We start from the raw sequence: 21,187 nt of genomic DNA, 5'->3' as shown, positions 1-21,187 counted from the left end.
GTTCGGTAGCTAGGGAGACTGTTCAAAATAACAAACAATAAATGCAACCACAATGGATTGTATAAGTGACTGCCCTTAGCGCTAAGGAAATCTTAATAGCTCGAAGGTGAGAATTAAGTCAACAAAGTCAACAAATAAAATAAATGCATCTTTTATCACACCATTACCAAGGGAAGAAAATGCCAAAAGGCAGAACAAGAGATGCTTCTCCTGAGGCCTCGCTGGCAACACAAGATTGCCCCAATTTAATTAAATAAGTTTTGTTAAATCAGTTCAAATCCACGTGGACTATTATGGGTTAAGAGTAGGTTAAACCAGTGCCTTGTTGACAGATAAATCAAACAGACAGCCTGTCCATACAGCCTCCTGTGCTGGTTTAGCTTCATTAATTTAAAAGCTACATCTTAAGTTAAATTAACACAACCCACCTAGAAAATCTCCACAAAGCACCATGATTAAGACTCAAATGATTTTGGATCAGTAAATCTAAAATCTCTTCGAAAACTATCCCAGATTCCAGCCCACTTACTCCACGACTTACTGTTTTCTGTGCTGCTTTTCTATGCAGACTGAGCCCAGAGTTTGTGTTAGGTAGAAACGTGAGCTCTAATTTCTCTAAATATTTGAATTCTGTACTTTGGAAAAGGTATTGACTCCAAGTTCACATTTAGAATCTATAAGGCAACATGAAAAATGCACCAGACTGAGACAGCCACGGCCTCATACAGGGATCAAAGTCTAGGAGTGAGTTTTGCCAAACATGCTAAAGCACAAAAACGTATCTTGTGCATTCACCAAGGCTCTTCCCACCCTCGAGGAACTCCTCAGAGCAAGGCAGTTTTGAAAGCATTCCAGGTATTCAGTGCAGCAGCGTTATATCAACCTACAAGATGAAATACTGGGAATAACTGGGTCACTACCAGTGGCATCCTTCATAGCCGTTGTGTGGCCCTAGTTAGCACAGCACAACTAATCTGGCTCACAGTGCTTAAACTGAATAAAATTAAACTATATACCTAAATTCTACTCTATTATGTATATTATACGTGCACATATATATGTTTATATTTGTAATCTACAATGAAAAGCAACTATCAGAGAAAAAGATCAGAAAAGTTCACAAAGATCAGCACCTCTCCTGTGAAGAAAGGCTGAGGGAGCTGGGGCTATTCAGCCTGCAGAAGAGAAGGCTCCAAGGTGCCCTTATTGTAGCTTTTCAATACTTAAAGGGGGCTTATAAAAAAGATGGAGAGTGACTTTGCTCAGTCAGATAAGGACAAGAAAAGGGGAAATCGTTTTAAACTAAAAAAGGGGAGATTTAAATTAGAGGCTAGGAGGAAATTCTCCACTCAGAGGGTGGTGAGGCACTGGCACAGGCTGCCCAGAGCAGCTGTGGCTGCCCCATCCCTGGAGGTGCTCGAAGCCAGGCTGGATGAGGCTTTGGGCAACCTGGTCTGGTGGGAGGTGTCCCTGCCTGTGGCAGGGAGGTGAACCAGATGCCATAATACCAGCAAAACCCTGAATGAAACGGATGGAGTGTTATCACCCCCAAGTGCAGATGCAAACAAAAGCAGCTGTTGCTGCTCACATCTTCACCCAGCATTAGGAGTGTCAAATTAAAGACTCATCAGCTTCACTGAGCAGTTCCTTTGGACGGATTTAGCAGCCAATTATTACATAGAGGCATTTCCCTGAAGACAGGAGGTTTTGAGGCAAAAACCAGCAGTGGGGGAAAAAATAAAAAATTAAAAAAAAAAAATGGTGAGTTATATTTTCTTTACGACAAGCCAAGAGGAACAGAGAGACATCTGCAGTGCCAAACCCCCCAAAACAGCCATGAGGTTCCCCGAGTTATAGGGAAACGCAACAAGCCAGGGTAGTTCTTACTCCAAACCCCTTTCTCAGCTGATAGCAGGGAATTCATAGGTGTAAGTATTTCTTGGCAATGTTTGCATGTTCCCCATTCTGGTTCATGAACAAAAAAACAAGCCACAGGCACCCTGTTTGGGTCAGCTGTAGCCCAGAACATCAATCTCTCTGATTTAGACAGCTGCAATGGAAAATGAGACATGTCAAAAGCTAGTTTTCATCATTATTTAAATGAATCGCATGAAAATTACCATAAAACAAAGTGCCACTCTCCCCATCCCCAACTTGTCACGTTTCTAGACAAGAAACAGAAAGAAAAACTACATCAGCTTAATTTATAGCATCTCCGAAATGACCCCTGGGGGTAAAAACATCGGCCTACAGATACTGCTCAGGTAACAATATAAATACGAGGACGAAATTACTCAGCTTCATGACACGGTATGGTAACAACAGCTACAGCAAAAATATGGGCTGAGCTCAAGTTTCCCAGTGCTCAGAGCATCCATCAGTGAGACAGGCACGGCATCTCAATGCACAAGTTGTGAAACTGAAGCGAATCCACTATTTGCATGCCCTGGAGTTACTTCTGCCTTGGGCACAGGGGTTCATGGCTCCTTGGTTATCCTCAGGAGGAGCTGTGAGAGGCCTCAATGTGTGAAACTGCACTTCCAGAGCACTGCAGATAGCCCCTAACTACTATGAAATCGGACTTCAGATGGTTAAACTAATAGGATATGCAAAAGAAAGAGCTATTTCTTTAAAAATAAACCTTTAAGGAGGGGGAAAAACCTTCAAAATCTGCAACTTTCAGTATAGGAACTGCGGCAACTCTGCATAGCACACGGTGCGAGAAGGCTGTGTGATGCCATCAGTCAGGCACTGGTTTATGCAGATGTCAGTAAGCAGTTTGTTTTCATCAATAGCACAAGATGCCTGGAGCATCACCAGTTTTCCTATGTTCATTGTTTACCAGAAAACACAACTGTCTTACCTCTGATTAGCTGCCATTTCTCAAGGTTCCCTGCCTTTATTTTCTCTCCCTCAAGTATAACGAGCGCTTTTACAAATAATACTAAAAACACAGACTAAGGAGAAAATAAAGCTCACACTGTGGGAAGCTCATTGCACGAGGCTGGAAGATTTAAAGCAATGATAAATGCATTACATTATGTTTCACGTATCATTAAGTAAGGCAGAGCTCCATCTTTAAGCTACCTAGCTTGAGAAGGCACCCCCTCCGAGAGGGGGACGAGCCCCAGACAGACGCAGCGACGTGCCACGCTGCTTTATGTAACAGCATTTTCTGAAGGGATGAGCAGGGAGAGCGCTTTCGGCGATGCACGGAGAGCGTGCGAGAAGTCACTGTGCACACAGAGAGGAGAAAAGGCACGCAGGAACCCATCCCATCCCAAATAACTCCAAAGGATCGCCAGCTGACGAGGTGTGCTGCTGCGGCTGAGTCTCACCAGTGCTCAGGCCTCCTCGCTCTGTGCTTCATCCACCCCAGCAATACAGCTGAAATCTTCATAAATCCGCCCTCTGATATTCAATCTGGAAAAATAACCACTGCGACACAATGCTTTGGAGCTTTTCATTTCTGCACTCATTAAAATAATTAAGGAACTGAGACTGACATTAGTTTTTTCTGTGGGGTTTTCCATGTCCTCGTTAAGAGGTTCTATGGCCGACATGACTCAGAAATTTCGAGCTCATTATACGGAGCCACCTAAATTAGTATTCCGCTCATGGGCTTAATAGGTATTTAAACAATGTAAGAGACAGGTTTTGTTTTGTTCTTTTTTAATTGATAGAATAAACTGTATTCAAATGCTCAGAAAGTCTCACTTGTCTGTGATGCAGAGCGGGCTGAATGAGCAGAGCACAAACAGTCCTAGGATCCTTTGTTGCCAATAAGGCAAATGAGACGAGTAGGTTTCCTCCTCCATCTCCAGGCCCTTGGTAATTAAAGATAGCAGCTCACCTAATGTTCAGGAAACGCCATAAACATTTGTTTTCATTAAGGCTCATATTGGGAAACCAGGCAGATTCTGTTGAATAAAACCTAGCAGAAAAACACTTCAGTAGAAAAGGTCAGGATGGTCCAAAGAAACAGCAACGTGAGGAACAGGCATGGAAGCAAACAAAGCACAAAAGTCAACAACCAGTTCACACTTTCTGGACCGTCTAATATCACTAAAGAAGCACGAAGAAGAACACAAACAGAAAACGGATTTCTTTTTTAAGGACTAAAGGGCTCAGTGTTTTTCATATAAAATTACAACAGAAGTTAACTCTCAGAAGAGGTTGACTCAGAAGACCAAAACGTTCTTCGCATTATGTTAAAAACAGGAACCCATGTCAAAAAGGCCAACTACGAAAAGAGACTCTGCTATCCTTATCAATTATTATTGGGGGAGAAAAATCAAAACGGCAAAAGAAGACTTCCTCCTTCCTACATTTTCCTTGGAACCATGAATTAGCTCTGCCCTTAATGAATGCCCTTCAATTCCTGCCTTCCTGGTATCAAAAGTAAACAATATAATATTAAAGGGGAAGAGGCGAAGCAAAACTCTGCGTGGACATTACCTTTGAACTACTAATTGTACTGGTCGGAAAAACAATTTTTCTTCTGGCAACTGTGTTGCAAGAAAGCTTCCCATAATTTCCCAGCCCCAAAAAAGTGCCTGACTCAACAGGGTTTTCTATTCCCTAATAGAAAAAAAAGGATTACTGAAGGTGTCCGTGTCCTCCAGACTCCACTTCAAGAAGATTTTATTGGTTTGCTTTTTTAAGTCAGGAACTTCAGATTCTAAAAGACGTGTGCCTGAGCAGATAGAAGAGTCCTGTAAAAAATTAAATTAAAAAAAAAAAAGAAAAAGAAAAAGCACACCCAGAGGACAGGAGAGATCAGAACAAGCTGAACGTATCAGGGTCTGGAAATCTGCCCAGATACTGACATATTGTTGTCTGTCCTCATGTCAAACTGTACTTAAGTCCAAAGAGCCTTTCAAAACTGCTATACGAAGATATGGTATACGAAGATTAAATTTACACTTCCTCTTAGAAGACAGAGTAACAAGAACTTCTAACGTATTCCCTTTTAACTTGCCTTTTTCATGTTAAAAAATTAGAAGTAATGATGTGACAGAGCTGCATTTCTAATACCGTCAGAACTCAGTCTCGGGGAAAGGAGCAGAAGGAATCTTTCTCTTCCAGACCTGAGAAGAAGCACAGCACCGTGCCCAAATCCTACCTTTCTCACCCAGCCCAGCCCAGCCCAGCCCAGCCATTTCCTTCCTTTATGGCAAGGGGATCGAATATTTCAGCAGTGACCTGTCAGCGTTTTGTAGGAACGGGGAAATTAGCATACAGCTGCATCCCCAAGCAGGCAGAGGGCTTTGAACAGCATGTGAAAACCCAATAGAGAAGCAAATCAATCTGAAGGCTTGAACTGAAGACAGCACACAGCACCAAAGAATAGGGGAGACGCACACCACCATCGGCTAAAGCAGTTAAATTTCCTGAAATTGCTAAAGCGGGTGAGGGTGGGGAAACACAGCACTCAGGAAGATTCAACTAAGAAGTTTAAAAATAAAAATGATGACCATGATTTGGAATAAAACTCTGTATTGGGAAGTTTCCATGCCTGAATTAGAGGAAAACAATGAGGTTTAAGAAATGCAAGGTACACTCTGCTTATCTGAACTATTTTTAAAAGCTATTTTCATTGAATTACCCTGTAACACTGAATAAAAATGTGACGGAAAGGCTACTCCATTTTTACTAAGAATGTCAGATACTCTTGGTACCCTCATTAAATGAGTAAAGCCATAGCTTCAGAGGAAACATTGATGTATGTTTTCACCACCAACATATACTCAGCACAAAAGGCTTTGTATGACAGTCCTGCAGGTGAAGAAGACCTCTTTCTCAGCAACTAAAATGACCTAGTTTCCAACAGGTATAAGACCCAGACTGCCAGCAATCCATTCAATAAGCAATTTCTTGGAGTTCACACTGACCAAATTCAACAGGGGAAGCAAGCCGACATGAGCCTACTCAGAGCTTGGGGAAATGCACAGTGAAGGGTACATGGCATCACTTTCTGATGGCTCGTTCTGGGGTATAAGGTTCCAGTTTACACAGAATAACATTACTGAAAAGGAAAACAAAAGACTCTTCGCTTGAGAATACAGAAGAATGAGCAGAATAATAGGAAGTGCTATTGCAAGTGCAGTCAAAACCAGGGACACTTAATTTACAGCATTCTTCAACCTTCAGATGTTTTAGGAAAATGTTTGGCCCACTGAAATCGGTAACAAGTGAGGTTTTCTGTGAATCCACAGCTTAACTCTTGTCATTTAAAAAAGGATTTGAATGAAGATCTGCTGATAAAGCACCTTCAAAATCTTCCTTCAGGGAGAGAATTACATTTTTACTTCACGTACAAATCTCTCTCTTACTTTATTATCACAAGGAAGTAGAGACGTAAATACATAAAGCAGAACAGACAAAACAAATAGAAATAAATAATACATTTTCTTTTTGCATTTCTCTTTGAAACAACAAACAAATAGTACTCCAACCTTACATCCTCCAAAACTTCACCAATTAATTTTGAAGATGGAAGAAAGATACAGAGGTTAAACGACACGCAAGCCCATGTGGTATGTATGGTAAGAATGCATCTTTCCTATCCTGCACATAGGGTAGCTGGCTACTAGAAAATACTATGGTTTTATTGCACAAAGAGAAAAAAAATATTTTTGTAGTCGATTCAGTGATTTAAGCTTCATGGAAGAAACCACCTTTTTTCATGTGTTGTTCTTCTGAATTATTCCAGTCAATTCTCCTGATAAGAATAGCATGGCCTTTACTCAAGTGCTATCTCCCCTATTTTTCCATTTCTCATCTGATTCACCTTTAAAGTTTATTTTGCAGTCCAGCTGGAAACTGGAAGCAATTAAATACTCTTAACCTGGTATGGCATGTAGCACAGTATCAAGAGTAAACTTGACAACAGGATTTCTAGATAACAGGGACGAAATAAAACTGATAAAAAACAAACCTTGATTGCGTGGCAACGTTTGCCTTGCTATGGCTCAATACTTATAATCAAATTTTCAGGTAATGAGAGGATTTCATAGGGCTAGAGACATACGAGTGAGGTTCTCAGAAATCGTGCCACACCTCATTTGCCTTGTTTTTCTTCTACAAATCAACCAGGTGGGAGGAACTAGATTTCAAGAAAAATCAATAAAGGTCAATTTTTCTAGCTTAAGACAAACATAAAAAGTCCAAGCACAGCGAGATACCACAATTAGTAGGCCATTTGGTTTCAGGCTTCTGACCTGAGACCCAGGGGTTTTGTAAGATTTCTCAATCCCTGTTAGAAAACTTCATGATTTTCAATGTGCAGGTGTAAAGACGGCGACACTAAAAATAGAAGTAATCAAGAAAGTCCCAGCTGCTCACTTTCACAGCAAACTAGACGTATGCAAGAGAAAAACATTAGACTCCCTTCTAAAAAAAGAGTTGATTAAAATTTTAGAGTAATTTATTTTTAAATACACATTTTGCTTGACAACTCGCAGGACAAATTGTCACAGGGCCAGGAATAATCTCAGGCAGAAGAAACAGCACAAACGCAACAGCACGGGATTTCAGAGGCTCACCTCACCAGGAAAGGAGTGACCAGAAGAGACGAGGTGATTGTTGGCTTTGAATTGAACCATTGAGAACAAAGCTACCCAAGGAGGAGCCTGAGCTGATGGGGACAGCCTGCCACCACTCAGAGGGGTGGACACTGCTGCTCCTCTCCTTCCTTCTCCCCACAGCCACCTCTGCTGGGCTCACTGAGGTGCCAGGGAACCTGTCCCCAAGCCCACTGCCACCAAATCAGCAGAAAACTGTTTGCTTTTGCTGGGTGACAAACTGTGCCAGAGTCAGCACAAAAGGGCAAGATGAAGATGCAGCTATGGTAAGAAACCAGCAGTCATCACACCAGCAGTGCAACTACACGAGTTGTGGGGTGGGATTTCCCCTTGGACAGGTAGCTGTGGGAGAGCTTTTTGGCTGGAGACCACATTTCAAGTCTCTTTTTAAGTCATTCACCAAGCCGCTGACACCAAGTGAAGTAAAACTTCCCCAAGACAAGGGGTTCAAAAATACAACAGACGGATGTGCAAAGGAAAATATCCTACCTGTGACAGAATAGCTGACAACCCAAGTATCCACATTTCTCTGGTAAAGCTGGAATATATAAAGCTGTATAAAGAGCTTTCGAAATTATGATGACGTGCAAAGAAAAGCCTCTCAGACTTAAAAGGCTAACGATGTGTTGTCTCAATTTTCATTTCTTCATCTGAGAAATTTTAACTTGCACCAGAATATGTTTATATTGAATTCTAAAAGCTGCCATTTAAAATAAATAAATTCTAAAACCTATCCTGGACACTCAGCATACATACACACACACACGTTACCAGTTAATTCATTTTGCAGAATTATGACTCCAATGAACAACTAATTCAACTGTGAAAACAGCTCAAATCAGATCATAGCTTCAGAAGTGACCCCTCTAACTAGAGATCTCCTCACTCTCTCCTCATAGCCCAGTGTTTTATTCATATAAATGAGTATCTACAGGATTTCGTAAAAGTGAAAGCATTACAGGCAAATGAGATGTTGCAATAGAAGAGACGTTAGAAAGGAGATCCGTGCAAACTCCACTTCATTGAAAAGATAAATAACAGCTGCAGGAGCTCAAGGAAAGGAGGAGGATAAGGGAGAAGAAGAGTGGATGGTCATCTCCATAGTAACTACCATGAAGAAACTCTGGGGAGAACTTGTCTGAAAGCTGTACGAAGGATGCTACCACTGGAAATGGACTATCATATATCTAGGAGGGGGAAAAGTTGCAAACAATTTGCCACGTGGTCAGCGATCCCTTAAGCTTTAGTTTATTTAATCAGGGCCAAGAAGAAATACCGAGAGTGAAAAACAAGGAAGGAAAACATAAAATCATAACATAATGATAACATGGCTGTTACTGTACAAATTATTTAACAATAAACATAGCATGAAAATAACAAAAATGCAAGTGTTCAGATTAAGGAGGAAAAAAAGAACTGCTTCCATCAGGAAATCCTGTGCTATTGGGTGCAGCAATGGAGGAAAATAAAGGAAAAGCTCTATTCCTGTGTACGCTAGGCCATGTATGTAAAATATCTACATGTTTTATATCAGCACAAGAGATCTGGGAAGATTCCAGACAGGACATTTACAGTAAAAAAGATCTATAGTTTTAAAATTCAGTTCAGGGCTACAAAACTCTTACACTGAAACCACCACGCTGTTGACGAGCACTGCCCCATCTCTGAGCAGTGCTCACGTTGCCCAGCACCTCTTCCATCAAGACACCTGGGACCCACTCCCTATGGGGGACAAAATCTGTTTTGATCCAACACATCGCAGTAAAAACACACACACTATGGTTGTTTTTGGTGAATTGGCAGTAGTACATGCTCATGCTGTCATTTCCATGTCAAGAATATATTCTTACCACTCAAGCAGTGAGCAGGTTCCAGATAGGCCATGAAAATAAAGATGGAATAAGATTTCCTGGAGTTTAGTGTTTGCCAAACCAGCATAGTCTTCAATTATTAAAAAAAAAATAAAAATAGAAAAGGTACCTAAAACTCAGTGTTGGGATACGCCTCCACTTTAAGGCCCTAGAGTTGTGCTCGGTTTATTTTTATTATTGTTGTTGTTATTAATATTATTATTGCTATTGTCTCCAGGGCAGATAGGACAACATTAGTCCAGTCCAGGCTGGCTTTTATCTCAGCGTAGTTACAAAACACTTGGTTAGAATTATAGTGAAAATGATTTCATGTGCAAACAGCCCATGGCCAATTTCCTCTAAATGCTCGTATAAAAGGAAATCACAGGCTTCGATCATCAGTCCGCTTAGATTTTAGTTAAAATGCAAGGTAGGTCTTACAGTGCTTAGCAGCAAGATCATCAGAGATCCTGGTGGGAGATTGGAGAAGCTGTACCAATGTAGCCTACTAAATTGTGTCCAACCTGCCACAAGAAAAAATTCTTTGCAGCTTTGCATTCCAAATGTTGCACTGAATTGGGAGATGAGGGGCCCTCCGTTACTGCAAATTAGAAAATATCAATGGTGTTCTGACTGTATTTGTCTTCCCATGTCTTTTGTTTCCTAATCCTTTGAAAGATCACTAAAAGGTAGCATCACTTCATGAAATTGTTAGTAAGTGTAGTCGAAGTAGAACTACTTACTGGCAAATATGACAGCATTTTACAGCCTCATTTTAGCAACAGGTTTCCACTTCTCCATTCTTGGCCTTTTATTCTTGCGGCAATTATTTTTATCTGTTGACATCTTTTTAAGCTCCAATTTTAATTTTATGCAGGAAACTGAATGTGTTTCATTTAATTCTGAAAACCCATCCATACTTGACAGTGCTGAATGCTTTTTCTTTAAGTAATCTCTTCTTTTCCAAGAGAATAAGACCGCTGCAAATGCTACCCTGATTAATGGTAGGTATCAGAATTGTAAAACAAACTCTCATTCTTTAAAATAACCTAAGAGAAAGGAAATCATGGCATTGTGGTGATCTTCAAAATGCAAATCAATGTCTTTTCTTTTTTTCCCGTCTTTTGATTATAAATTCATTTTGGGGAATTATGAATGAAGGAATAAGTGGAAGGTACTCATTTGTAAAACTTGTGAATCTGTGGTGTTTTTTTTCAGACATTCATGCCGCAGAAACGCTGTAGAAATTGATTCTTGGAGTGAACAAACATCTATAGGAGCTCTGGGCCCCAATGTTCATTTGGTGAGGATGCAATTTTCTGCCTATGAGGGTAATAAGATCCAAAGCAAAAGAGAATAGTATTTCAAGTTATCCATGTTTCCACTATTTCGGATGAGAATGACTGGCTTTGGAACAGCAACAATAGCCAGAAATAGCCGAGGCACAGCAACAAGGCTGTCTCTGCTGACGTTACAAAATCCCTACAAATGTCCATCACACGTAGCATTTCCTCCAGTGTAGATGGGGCTTTGGGATGAAAAAACACTCAGGGACTGTTCAGATACTCAATGGAAAATGGTTTTAATATCATCCTGTCTCTTTGAAATGCCACATAAGTGGATTGGCCACAAATGCCTTACCCTCTGGACAGAAGAGTAATAGAAAGATAATTTTCAGAGAGAAATGAAGTCAAGAAGGTTCTAAAAAGGATCAGATCAGAGAGATGCTTCCTCTCCCCCTGGCCTCAGGGACAGCAGGCTGAGCACGGGGCTGGCAGAAGCTGAACTGTAACACCAAGGTAAGAGGGCAAGCAACAGCACAGATGCACACTGAAAAATGACAGAAGAAAGCAGATGCAGCAAAGAGCTGATGTTACCCTGAAATAGAGGCTAGACTCTTACGTAGATGGCTTATGTGCATCAGAAAACCTCCTTCACACTGATGGATAAATGTCCTTGCAGAAGTGGCTTTCAGTGCAGAATCTGTTATTTCCTACACTGTTTTAGAGCAAGCTCTGCCCAGTATTCAAGCAATCAACATCTGGCCTGTCACACCTGGGGGCGAGACACGTGTAGAAAAGTAAATGACAGTAGGGATGATGGGTTATCACGCAGCTGAAAGGGAGTTTGCCACAGACGGAACCACAGAACCAGCTGCACCGTCTGCTCTGGCTTTGGAAATTCCCTTGGAAATCACCTGGGGAAAGCCAGGAAGAAGAGCCTGAGCCCAAGATCACCATGTCCTCCTCCTGTAACCCTCGCTTCTGAAAAGAAGGTGGCAGGTGAGGACAAGCGAGTTTGCTTAACGTTTCTCTGCTGCTATAAATCATACCTCCACAATTATTAAATCCCTACTCGGACAAGCTGTTTACATAGCTGTCTACCCACAAAGTTACAGCGTTCCCAGATTCCTCTACCTTGTTATATCTTTGGCTGTCAGAGAGAAGAATCCATGTCAACAACTTCTGTTTGTTTCTCATGAAAGAAAGAACATTAATCACCTGATTTTTCCTCTTCACACTACATAGAATGATCTCCTTGACTCGTGTAATAAAGCAGGTAATCTGTCATTTCACTATTCTTGCACAAATTCACTCCCATGGACTATTATTGTTTTGTTTATAAGGCTTGTTATTTAAACATAAATGTGCAGCACTAAAAATATATTCTACTCATACAAGAATTTACAGAGGGGGTAAATATATATATATATATAATACATAAATCTTACTGTCGTTTTGTTTTTACTGTGGATTAATATAGCTCTTCTTCATAAGCAAACAAGTGGTGCAGATTTGCATAGCCTACTGAAATTAGAAAAAGATAATACAAGCACCTGGGTTGATAAGTGGGATTACATTATGTGGTGGCAGGCAACAGCTGAACGCAAATACATTATATAGTGTTTCAATTAGCAAAAAGACAATTCACTGAAAAGGTTCTGGAAAAACACTTTGGTATGACGCGCAGTATCCCACTTTCACACCTGAATTGTAATGCACTACTCTCTCCATCACCCATACCGAGTAGTGATCCCTCCCAAACATACATACGTGGGAGCAGGATTGACCTCGTTTTACGTCTCGCATGGAAGATGCTAAATCTAGTGTTAGAGAGACTATTCATTATTAACTATAAAAACAATTTGACAAAAAAAAAAAAAAGAAAAAAAGAAAAAGAAACCAACCCCAAGCCCCTTCAATCTTTTGACAGCTCTGCTGCAAGCAAGCCTTTTGAAGCTCAAGTTGAAAAGGATATATCATTAAAAGAAACCACTTAAATTAGCAGCTTGCCTAATGCACTGAAGCTTGCCTACCCTGGCTTTCTGTTGTGCTAAAGGTGTAGTGCAGTTCTGCCAGTCTAGCACCTGTGCAATCACCAGCCAAAGGAGACTTTCTTCCTCTTCCTTGACCACGTACTCCCACCCCTTGGCTTGGCAAGCTTCAGCATTCACCTAGCATCTGGGAGTTAAAGCAGCATTTAAAAAATAATAATACAAGGAAAAGGGAAATTGAACAGGCAGCAGAAAGCCAGCACTATGCAAGGGGCAAGAGCACACCCCATGTGCTGGCCTTGCTGCAGCACAGAACCACGCTTCTGACTCTCACGTGCCTGAGACTGTTAGCAGAAAGCTGCTGTATTAATTAAAGGCCTCAGAGGTTCCTAATAAACAACTTCTGTCCAATCTAGCTGGAGCAGCTTAAAACACAATCACTCCCCAGTGGGTTCTGCCTTCCTCCTGCTGGCGATGACCTTCCCTGTAGCAGAGCAGGACAAAGAGAAGTGCCCTCTCCTGGGAGCTGCACGTGCTCTTGGTCCAGGTGCGGATGCACGCCCACTCTGCTGCTCCTGCGACAGGGCGGTAATGGCCCCGAGGGACAGGGGAGATGGCAGGGACGTTCGGTGTCCAGCAGCTGCTCACCTTGCACGGCTCTAATGCAAGTTTAAGGCACAGCCATCTTCGCTGAGTCGCTCTGAAATAACGTGCAGCAGCTGTGGAGTGAAGAACAACAAGCTTCCGACTGGCACAACCCATACGAGACTAGAAACGCAGTCGACTGTTGAATGTTTTCAGATTTTCTCCCCTGGGTTTTGTGCTGAAATCTCTTCCACCCAATTTTTCTTCCTTCCGACTAAACAAACCTTTTTCTTTCCCTTAGTGGAGAAAACAGTCTAACGTTGAGCATAAAAGCAAAACGTAAAGCTCAGTGGCTATTAAAATCAGTCGAGCCCCTCTCACTTTTCAAAGCCTCGTATTAACAGAACTTTACAATAAAAGATAAATGCCTTTGGCAATGCCCTGCGTGCACTGCTGGGAAGGGGGGGTCATGCGAGTGAATGGCTTCTGATTAGTAACAGGAAGCAAGCAAGAGCCCACTGTCACCAAAGATGAACGCACTGTCATATCCAGCCTGCTTCACACATGTCTCTTCTTGGGTAAGGTGAGCAATCGTTGCTGAAAAGCTGGCCCTGCACGCTGTTATTAATACAGCCGTGGTTGTGTTCTCCTTAAGAGTTGCTCATAAGAATTTAAAAGCATCCAGCACAGTGACTCAAACCCCTTTGGCCTGTTACCTGTTGACCGTCTCACGTGAGAATCAGAGCTCGAGGTTGGAGAGCCGTAACGAAAAGAGCATGGGCTTACAGTGAAGTTACGCTTGCCCTTCGGGAATAACACGTGGCAATCACCTTTGCTGTGGCTTTTTAAAATGCACGGTCTTTGCTCCGTGAAGGCCGTCCAGCCTGATACTTTATCAAGGCTCCATACAAAGCTTTTGTTCATCTCTCCAAAAAGTATCAAAGAAACTAGCACCTGCTCTCACTTAGACAGCAATTAGACGGCAACTCATTACACAACGGGTTCGGCGTAGCGTTTTAGATGCGATAGCTGAATGCTTTTGCCAAACGTTAGAATAACGTGAGCACCTCTTTACGGGCTGAAAGTAGTAGTTACTACTAAGATTAACTCCCTTCCACACAGGCCTGGTCACGCGTAACACATGCAGCTCAGGCCAAAGCAAGTCTTTTCCATTCCTTGAGTGGAAACCCAAACAAATTTAGGTACTTTGACGTCCTGTGCTGGCCATTCTGGCCACTCCCAGTCCAGCCAGACCCCACGTATTCTGTAAGTAGGGCTCAGGATTTTTTGACTGATCTAGAGACTTTACACAGGCAAAGCTGCATATGTACTTCTGTTCCTCCTTACCACCACCAAGCTTTCGCAGCTGAAACCTGTAGCATCAGAGAACGGCAGGTTGTGCGCTTTTGGTACCATTCTGTCATTTCTGTTGAAATCTAAAACCCTACACTTGAAAAGAAATGGAGATGGGACTTTCCCTCTTGGCTGCAAACTGTGCAGAAAGCTGCCTCCAGTCCCCAGACAGCAAAGCTGTTAACTACCGACAAGTACCCATGTGCCTGTCAGCACCTACCCCTCTACAACTAATCCCCTGACCAGTAGCCCACTGGAAGCAGCCCCTGCCTAGTTGCTCCTCAAGGAAAACTGACACCAGAGATTGCTGGCATGGTGAGACCACAACGTAGTGCTAGTTGCTCACACTCCGCTCAGATTGCTATCCATCCCATATTCTTGAGCAATTTCTCTCTGAAAAAGGAAGAATTTGGATCAAATATAAATGCAAATTGAATGCAGACATGCTGCATACATGCTCAAATCCATCAGAAGAAATCTGCCAGATCAGTTTGTTGAACTGACAACCCTGGAGACCAGAAGATTGCCAGACAGGACAGACAGGAAGAAGGTACGAGAAACTGGGAAGAGGCTGTTTGCCTCCGCAGTACCAGCCTGTCACTACACTGAAGACCTGCAAGGTCAAACCACAGCTTTCAACTACCAAATAAACTGGGTTCTGCTACAGGACCAGTGGAAGACAAACAACTGGGCAACTCTGGGCTGGGGAGGGAGAAAAAATGCATAAAGTACATGCTGCAGCTCGAGTACTTAAAAATGTATTTTAGCACTAGAGCACCAATGGTTGTACACACAGCTGAGCCAACAATCGAAAAATTTGATTTCGACAAAGCCCAAGGGGAAGACAAGGAGGACACGATTTCACAAAGCTTGATCAGTTCAGGCAACGATCCTATTGACATCCTCCTCCATGCCAGGCAAGTTTAGCTCAGCAGCCATTTCAAAGCTCATCCCTTTTACTCCTTCTCCTGCCTATCTTTTGCCCACCCAGTATTCCTGACACAGCTCTGTGGGTTCCCGAGATGACCTGGATCAAAGCCTGATTACGTATGCAGCTGAGCAAAAAATGAGAGAGAGGGAAGAGAGGACGACACCAAAACACTCAGCACAGCTTCAGAGAAGTTAAGAGGGGTCCAGAAGAGGTATGTCAGCAAAGAGGAAGCTAGGAGAGGAAGGAAGATAAAAGTCTGTGTTGGGTGTAAAAGGAAACAAAACAGGAACGTTCCCCTTCGCAGCAAAACTAACGCTGTTTCAACGGCTCGTGACGCATAAAGAACTGAAAGGGTGCCTTGTCTTCCACAAAAGACAGAAAGACATTTTTCATCTTGGCTTCCTTTTTTGGTTTGGTTTTGTTTTTAGCCTGGAAAGTACCAAAGGCACTGGAGTTCCCTGTTACTTTTCATGTCTGATGAGTTGGTGTCCACAATGTGAACCAGTCGTGGGCCTGAACCATCCAACTGCTTCTCACCATTGGAGTCCCACAGCCAAAACTATCAGATATCCCTTCAGAAAAATTTCTCCTGCAACACTCAAATGCGGTTTCTTGCCAAGAACCCTGGCAAAAAGCCTAAATCCACTATTACTTTTAATCCTAACCAGCTCCTTCAAGCTACTCATCATCCAGTGACCCTTGCAAGCATGGCTGAGGAATGAGGGCACTGAACAGAGGGGACAGAGCAGGCACAGAGGACAACAAAAAATCCAGATTTTATTATGACACACCACACCAGAGGAGCTAGTAGGCATATACAGAGATAGATTTTGGGTTTGGTGCTTTGGAGAGGTGAAGAAAAGCTTGGGGGGTCAGGGGTGGGAGGTATGGGGACTGGTGCCAGGAAAGGCACCACCCTCCTCACCCCGTATCAGGCTACCCAGGGAAATTCATAAGGTCACACAGAACATTTCTTCTGTGTGAAAGAGAGCTTTATTTTATGGTTCACGTTGGACTGGGACTGGGGTGAGAGGAGCGTGGAGGAAAAAAGGTTGAGAAAGCATTTTCCATTTCTCTCTTTTAAATGGCATTTTTCAGTCAGCCTGTTTTGGTTCTCACTTCATACAGGGGACAACTCCCAGCCTCTGCCTGCATTTTCAGCATATTTTCTGCAAGAGATTGGCTGGAGTCCTACAATTTTAACCCACATTTTGCACATTCAGGGTAAGAACTCTGAAGAGTTCAACGAGGACTTCGTAACTGATTTCTAGGAAAGAGGAGGCCGCTTACCACAGCATTATCTCAAAGCAGTCCTTTGCAATCGATACCCACAACACTGCGTTACTCCAGTTTCTCTTTTCAAAAGCATGTTTTTTTTCCTTTTTTTTTTTTTTTTTTTAATCTTACCATGGTTTCCTTCACGGAAAATTAAAAATAACAATAATAACACTACTTCAGCGATGTTTTCCTTGAAATTACACGCACATACTTATTGATACATCCCTGAGATGCCATGGGGGCGGGGAGGGGAGGCAGGGAGAGAGTACTAAGGCGTATAATTTAGCAATCACCTACTGCAAAACAACTGCTTTTACGTATTTTTTCAAAAAAAAAAAAAAAAAAAAAAAAAACAGCAAGCACTGTCTATACTGATGGATGAAGCCAAAATTCTGTTACCAGAAGGACTCTATGCTGGAAAGCCTATTTATGGCAGGGCAGTATTTGCAACCTCACTGGTAGCATAACCACAACCTGATAGCATGAGAGGGACAAAGCAGAAAGGCAACTTCTTTAATCATAATGCTCTACTGACCTTTTCCTCGAGGGCCCCTCTTCGAAATCCGAAGAACTAACATCGTTGCTCGTTGAGGACACTTGCGATGCATCGTCCTTCTCATTCTCCAGCTGCTCTGATCCCGGTCCTAATCCTTTAGATTGGCCATTAGTGAGAAGTCCTGCAAACATGAGAAAGTAGAACACAACATTCAAAGCCTGCATAACCAGCGCCAAATGGATTTTATAAAAAATCACGCATTACACTAAAATAGACAGTCGACTCCCAAAGCAATCGTCTTGCAAAAAAGCTATGCTGATAACATTGATTTCGCACAGAGGTACTTCAACAAGCAACTGGCTGATTGCATGTTTCTGATTTGGTTAGCTGTAAGCCAGCAGCTCCAAACAGCTACCCTACAGGTGTTTGCAATCACATTTATAATCTTGTCACATCCCTTAAGCTAAAAGGGGTACGGCTTAGAGTCATAAACTCATCCCCATGTTGTAGGCAGCCTGTTGACTGCCGCAGATGAGAATCATTTTCATTTATCTGTAGATCACTATAAAATTAATCTGCCGTTTAATTAATTTGTCGTCTTCTCGCGCTTCATTCTCCTGTTTCCAACGATAACAATTTATGATCCTTTAAAAAAAAAAAAATCCTAAACCCCAAAGGAGTTAACATCAAACAGACATTTCTTGCTTCTGAATCTTCTGACCCAGCATCACTCAAATCCAGAAACTCCTGACCACAGGCAGAGGTGCAGGGATGCTTTGTGCCTTAGCCCTGCTGGAAGCACAGCAAAGTCCCATAGATGGCAGAAAGCATCAGGCCCTGCATAAGCACACTGCTCAACAAATTTTGCTTATTCTGCTCCAAGCAATAAATACAAGATGACTTGACTCTTCCGAAACGACAGCAGATAGTGAAGCCACTCAGACTTACAGAGGAATTAAAGGAGTAATATATTCCTCAGTAAACTTTACGATGAGAGGGAAGATAATTACTAGCAATGTTATCAGCTCAGTATGAGTCGTAACTTTATCCCGAAGAACGCTTTCGCATCTCCCCATCAAAATGCGTCAGTAAATGGCATTACAAAGCTTTGTCTCATGGCTTTAGTTCCTCAGAAGGATGCTGGTGGGACCTCCCTCCCTCGGTCATCTCAGCAGCCCTTTCTCTAACTGTACTCTAGAAAGAGAACAGGGAGAGGGATGCCTGCTTCCCCCAGAAGCTGGAATATATATAATTAAATATATATTTATAAATTTAGCTTAAAAAGCAGAAGCCTGAACCTTTTTTTTTTATTTTTTTGGGTGAGGAAGATGCAGTTAACTCCTCTTTTTTTTTTTTTTTCCACCCCCCAATATGAACCCCACAAGAGGAAAGTTGAACCTGAGCTAGGCACTGATTTCTGAATTGAAACATCTCCTCTAACCAGCCTGAGCCTGACACAGCCAAGTGAAATGACCACGCTTACAATTTTACCCCCTTTTTGTTAAATTGCTTGGGGTGTTTTCCTTCCCACTAAAGAGACCTCAATTCGTGATCTAGCAGGTTTTAGTATTTGATACTTCCATGGGGTTTGCAATTCAACCCTGCAACGCGATGGGGGGTGACAGCATTGCTTCTACATATTTCAGAGGAACTGAAGCAGACCTTTTCAAAAAAGCATTAAAAAACATTAAACACTTTGATTTTATGCCGAATGCACCCTCATTGGAAGCGGCAGTGACCAAGTTTATTCTTAAACGCGATTCAACTTTTCTGCTCCACGTTTTTCCATGAAACTCCTGCTGATAAAATTTACCATTTTTAAACTCCAGAGAAGTCTAAATCAAGCATATCGTTTGAGGCCCGATACTCAGTAACTTCACTCTTATGACAGGATTTGATTAGCTTTTCCAAGAGCAATATTTGTTCTGGAGCCTTGCCATATGTAAAACCCAGCAAACTGAAGTGTATGAGTCAAGAAAATCACCTTTTGGGCTGTCAACTTGCATGCACTTGGAAGGCAATTTCTATTCATCCTTTCTCCCTGCCAAGCCATCAGTGCACTTGGAAGACAAGCGTGATTTGTGCCCCTTACGGAGAAATATTGGTTTGTCTACTATTATTCATCACAACCGGCACCATCCCCAAATGCAATAATACCGCAGATAACTGAAGTTAGCTATCATCAGCTGAAACCAATTAAAACAAGTGCCCTAAAACGGAGGCATAAAGCTGCGAACGAGAGCTACTGATAAATAACGGGAGCGGGTGTCATGTTCTACAGCTTTTCAGGGTCAGCATAATTGCAAAATTCACTCAGCGGTGATGAAAGGCGCAGACATCCGCAGTCCACGGGAGCCGTCTCCTCCCAAGCACTGGCGGGGAAGCACATGCTGAATTAGGCTGTTAGAAAGTTTATTGTCACTCCATCATTTTTATATCAAGTGCATTCGGTGTGCCCCCAGATACCTTTCCCTTCGAATGCCGCTCCTGCTCGCTCTCCCTGCGCCCTTCGCCGCCATGCACCCATCAGGTTGGAGGTGTCACAGGGCAGGGCGAGGACCCTAATGTGTGTGGGGTGACACTTGGGCACCCTCATCACCCTTAATGAGCTGCCACTGGTGCAGGTCTGCTGGGATGCTGCGGGGACAGAGTCCTTCTCATGTCCATCCACATGGGTTTGGCTCTCCAAGGTTAACTGAGCAGGAGGAAGCAGCAGTTCATAGTTCGTAAAAGTGCAGCACATGGCACAAACATAAAGAGGGAGAAGGAACTGAGCAAGAAAAGGGTCAGTCCCCTTGTGGGACTGCTCATTATTCAGGCCTTGTGGTCAGAGTAAATCAGAGTTAATAAAAATAAATTTTATTCCCGTAGTATTGAGCAAAAAAAAAAAAAAGTGTTTGTTTTAGAAGTCATATTAGACTTAATGTTTTTTAAAAAAAACTAAATGTCATTAAATTTAAATTTGAACTTGGATTATATGTGGGTGTAGAATTTCATATATGAAAATGAGTTACATGAAATCGTAATTCATACGTACAGAGAAGCAGTGCGTACTCGCTGCCAAAGTTTAGAAGGAACTGAAACACATGAGCGGCTCAAAGGCACTGAACAAACACTGCTTTAACTGAGTCACTAATAACGGATTACTTGACTCAGTCAGAAATGCAGAAACTCACATATCAAATGGTCCCTTAAATTGGCTATTCTGGCTTCAGCAGATCAAGATTAGATGCTGTGAAAGAAAGGCCAGCTACTAATTCCTAGTGATTAAAAAGGGTAGCTTAAAAGGGAGCTGCAGAGATTTTAACATCCTTTCCACAACGCATCCCAGACACACGAATGTCAACTTTCACAGTTTTGCTGAATCCTTTTTTAAGCTGCTGCATAACCTGTGACAGCAAACTGCGCGCTGTTTAAAAAGAAAAAAAAAAAAAGAAAAAAAATCTGTTTATCAGCTTCTAACTGCACTGAGAAAACAGCAGATGCAAGTATTACGTCCGCCCTGTTACAAAGCTGGGGGGAAAGCAGAAGATCCCTCTCTGCCTTCTGCACACCAGTCGGTATTAAGGAGACTGCGCTCCTGATACCTCCTTTTTACTTGCCTTTCACAGCCCGAACGTTTTCAAACCCAGCCGTGGCTACGAGTCTGTTTCCTCCTTTGTTTTTCCACCCTCTGGCTGTCCCACCAGCTCTTGGTGCCCTGCAGGAGCTGCTCGGGGCCATACCTGCTGCTCCCCAAGGTCCCGCAGCACCTCGCTAGCCCGCTGGCTTCTTGATGGTGGTTGTTAATTGAGCAGGGGCCTTGCTGAGCCTCCTCCAGCGATGGCCAGCTCC

The 21,187-nt window shown here is 42.5% G+C and overlaps 1 protein-coding gene across 1 annotated transcript in view; it reads right to left on the bottom strand.

The window, feature by feature from the left end:
• The window catches only part of JARID2 (jumonji and AT-rich interaction domain containing 2), a 202,574-nt gene that overhangs the window by 70,503 nt on the left and 110,884 nt on the right, over positions 1 to 21,187 (bottom strand). Inside the window, 1 exon segment of the mRNA XM_068672023.1 lies at positions 17,393 to 17,534. Within this exon segment, the coding sequence (XP_068528124.1) occupies positions 17,393 to 17,534 (142 nt within the window).

The sequence above is a fragment of the Anas acuta genome, chromosome 2, assembly GCF_963932015.1.
Source record: "Anas acuta chromosome 2, bAnaAcu1.1, whole genome shotgun sequence".
NCBI lineage: Eukaryota > Metazoa > Chordata > Aves > Anseriformes > Anatidae > Anas > Anas acuta.
Note: the sequence above shows the minus strand (reverse complement) of the source record. Positions and strands in the feature narration are given on the sequence as shown.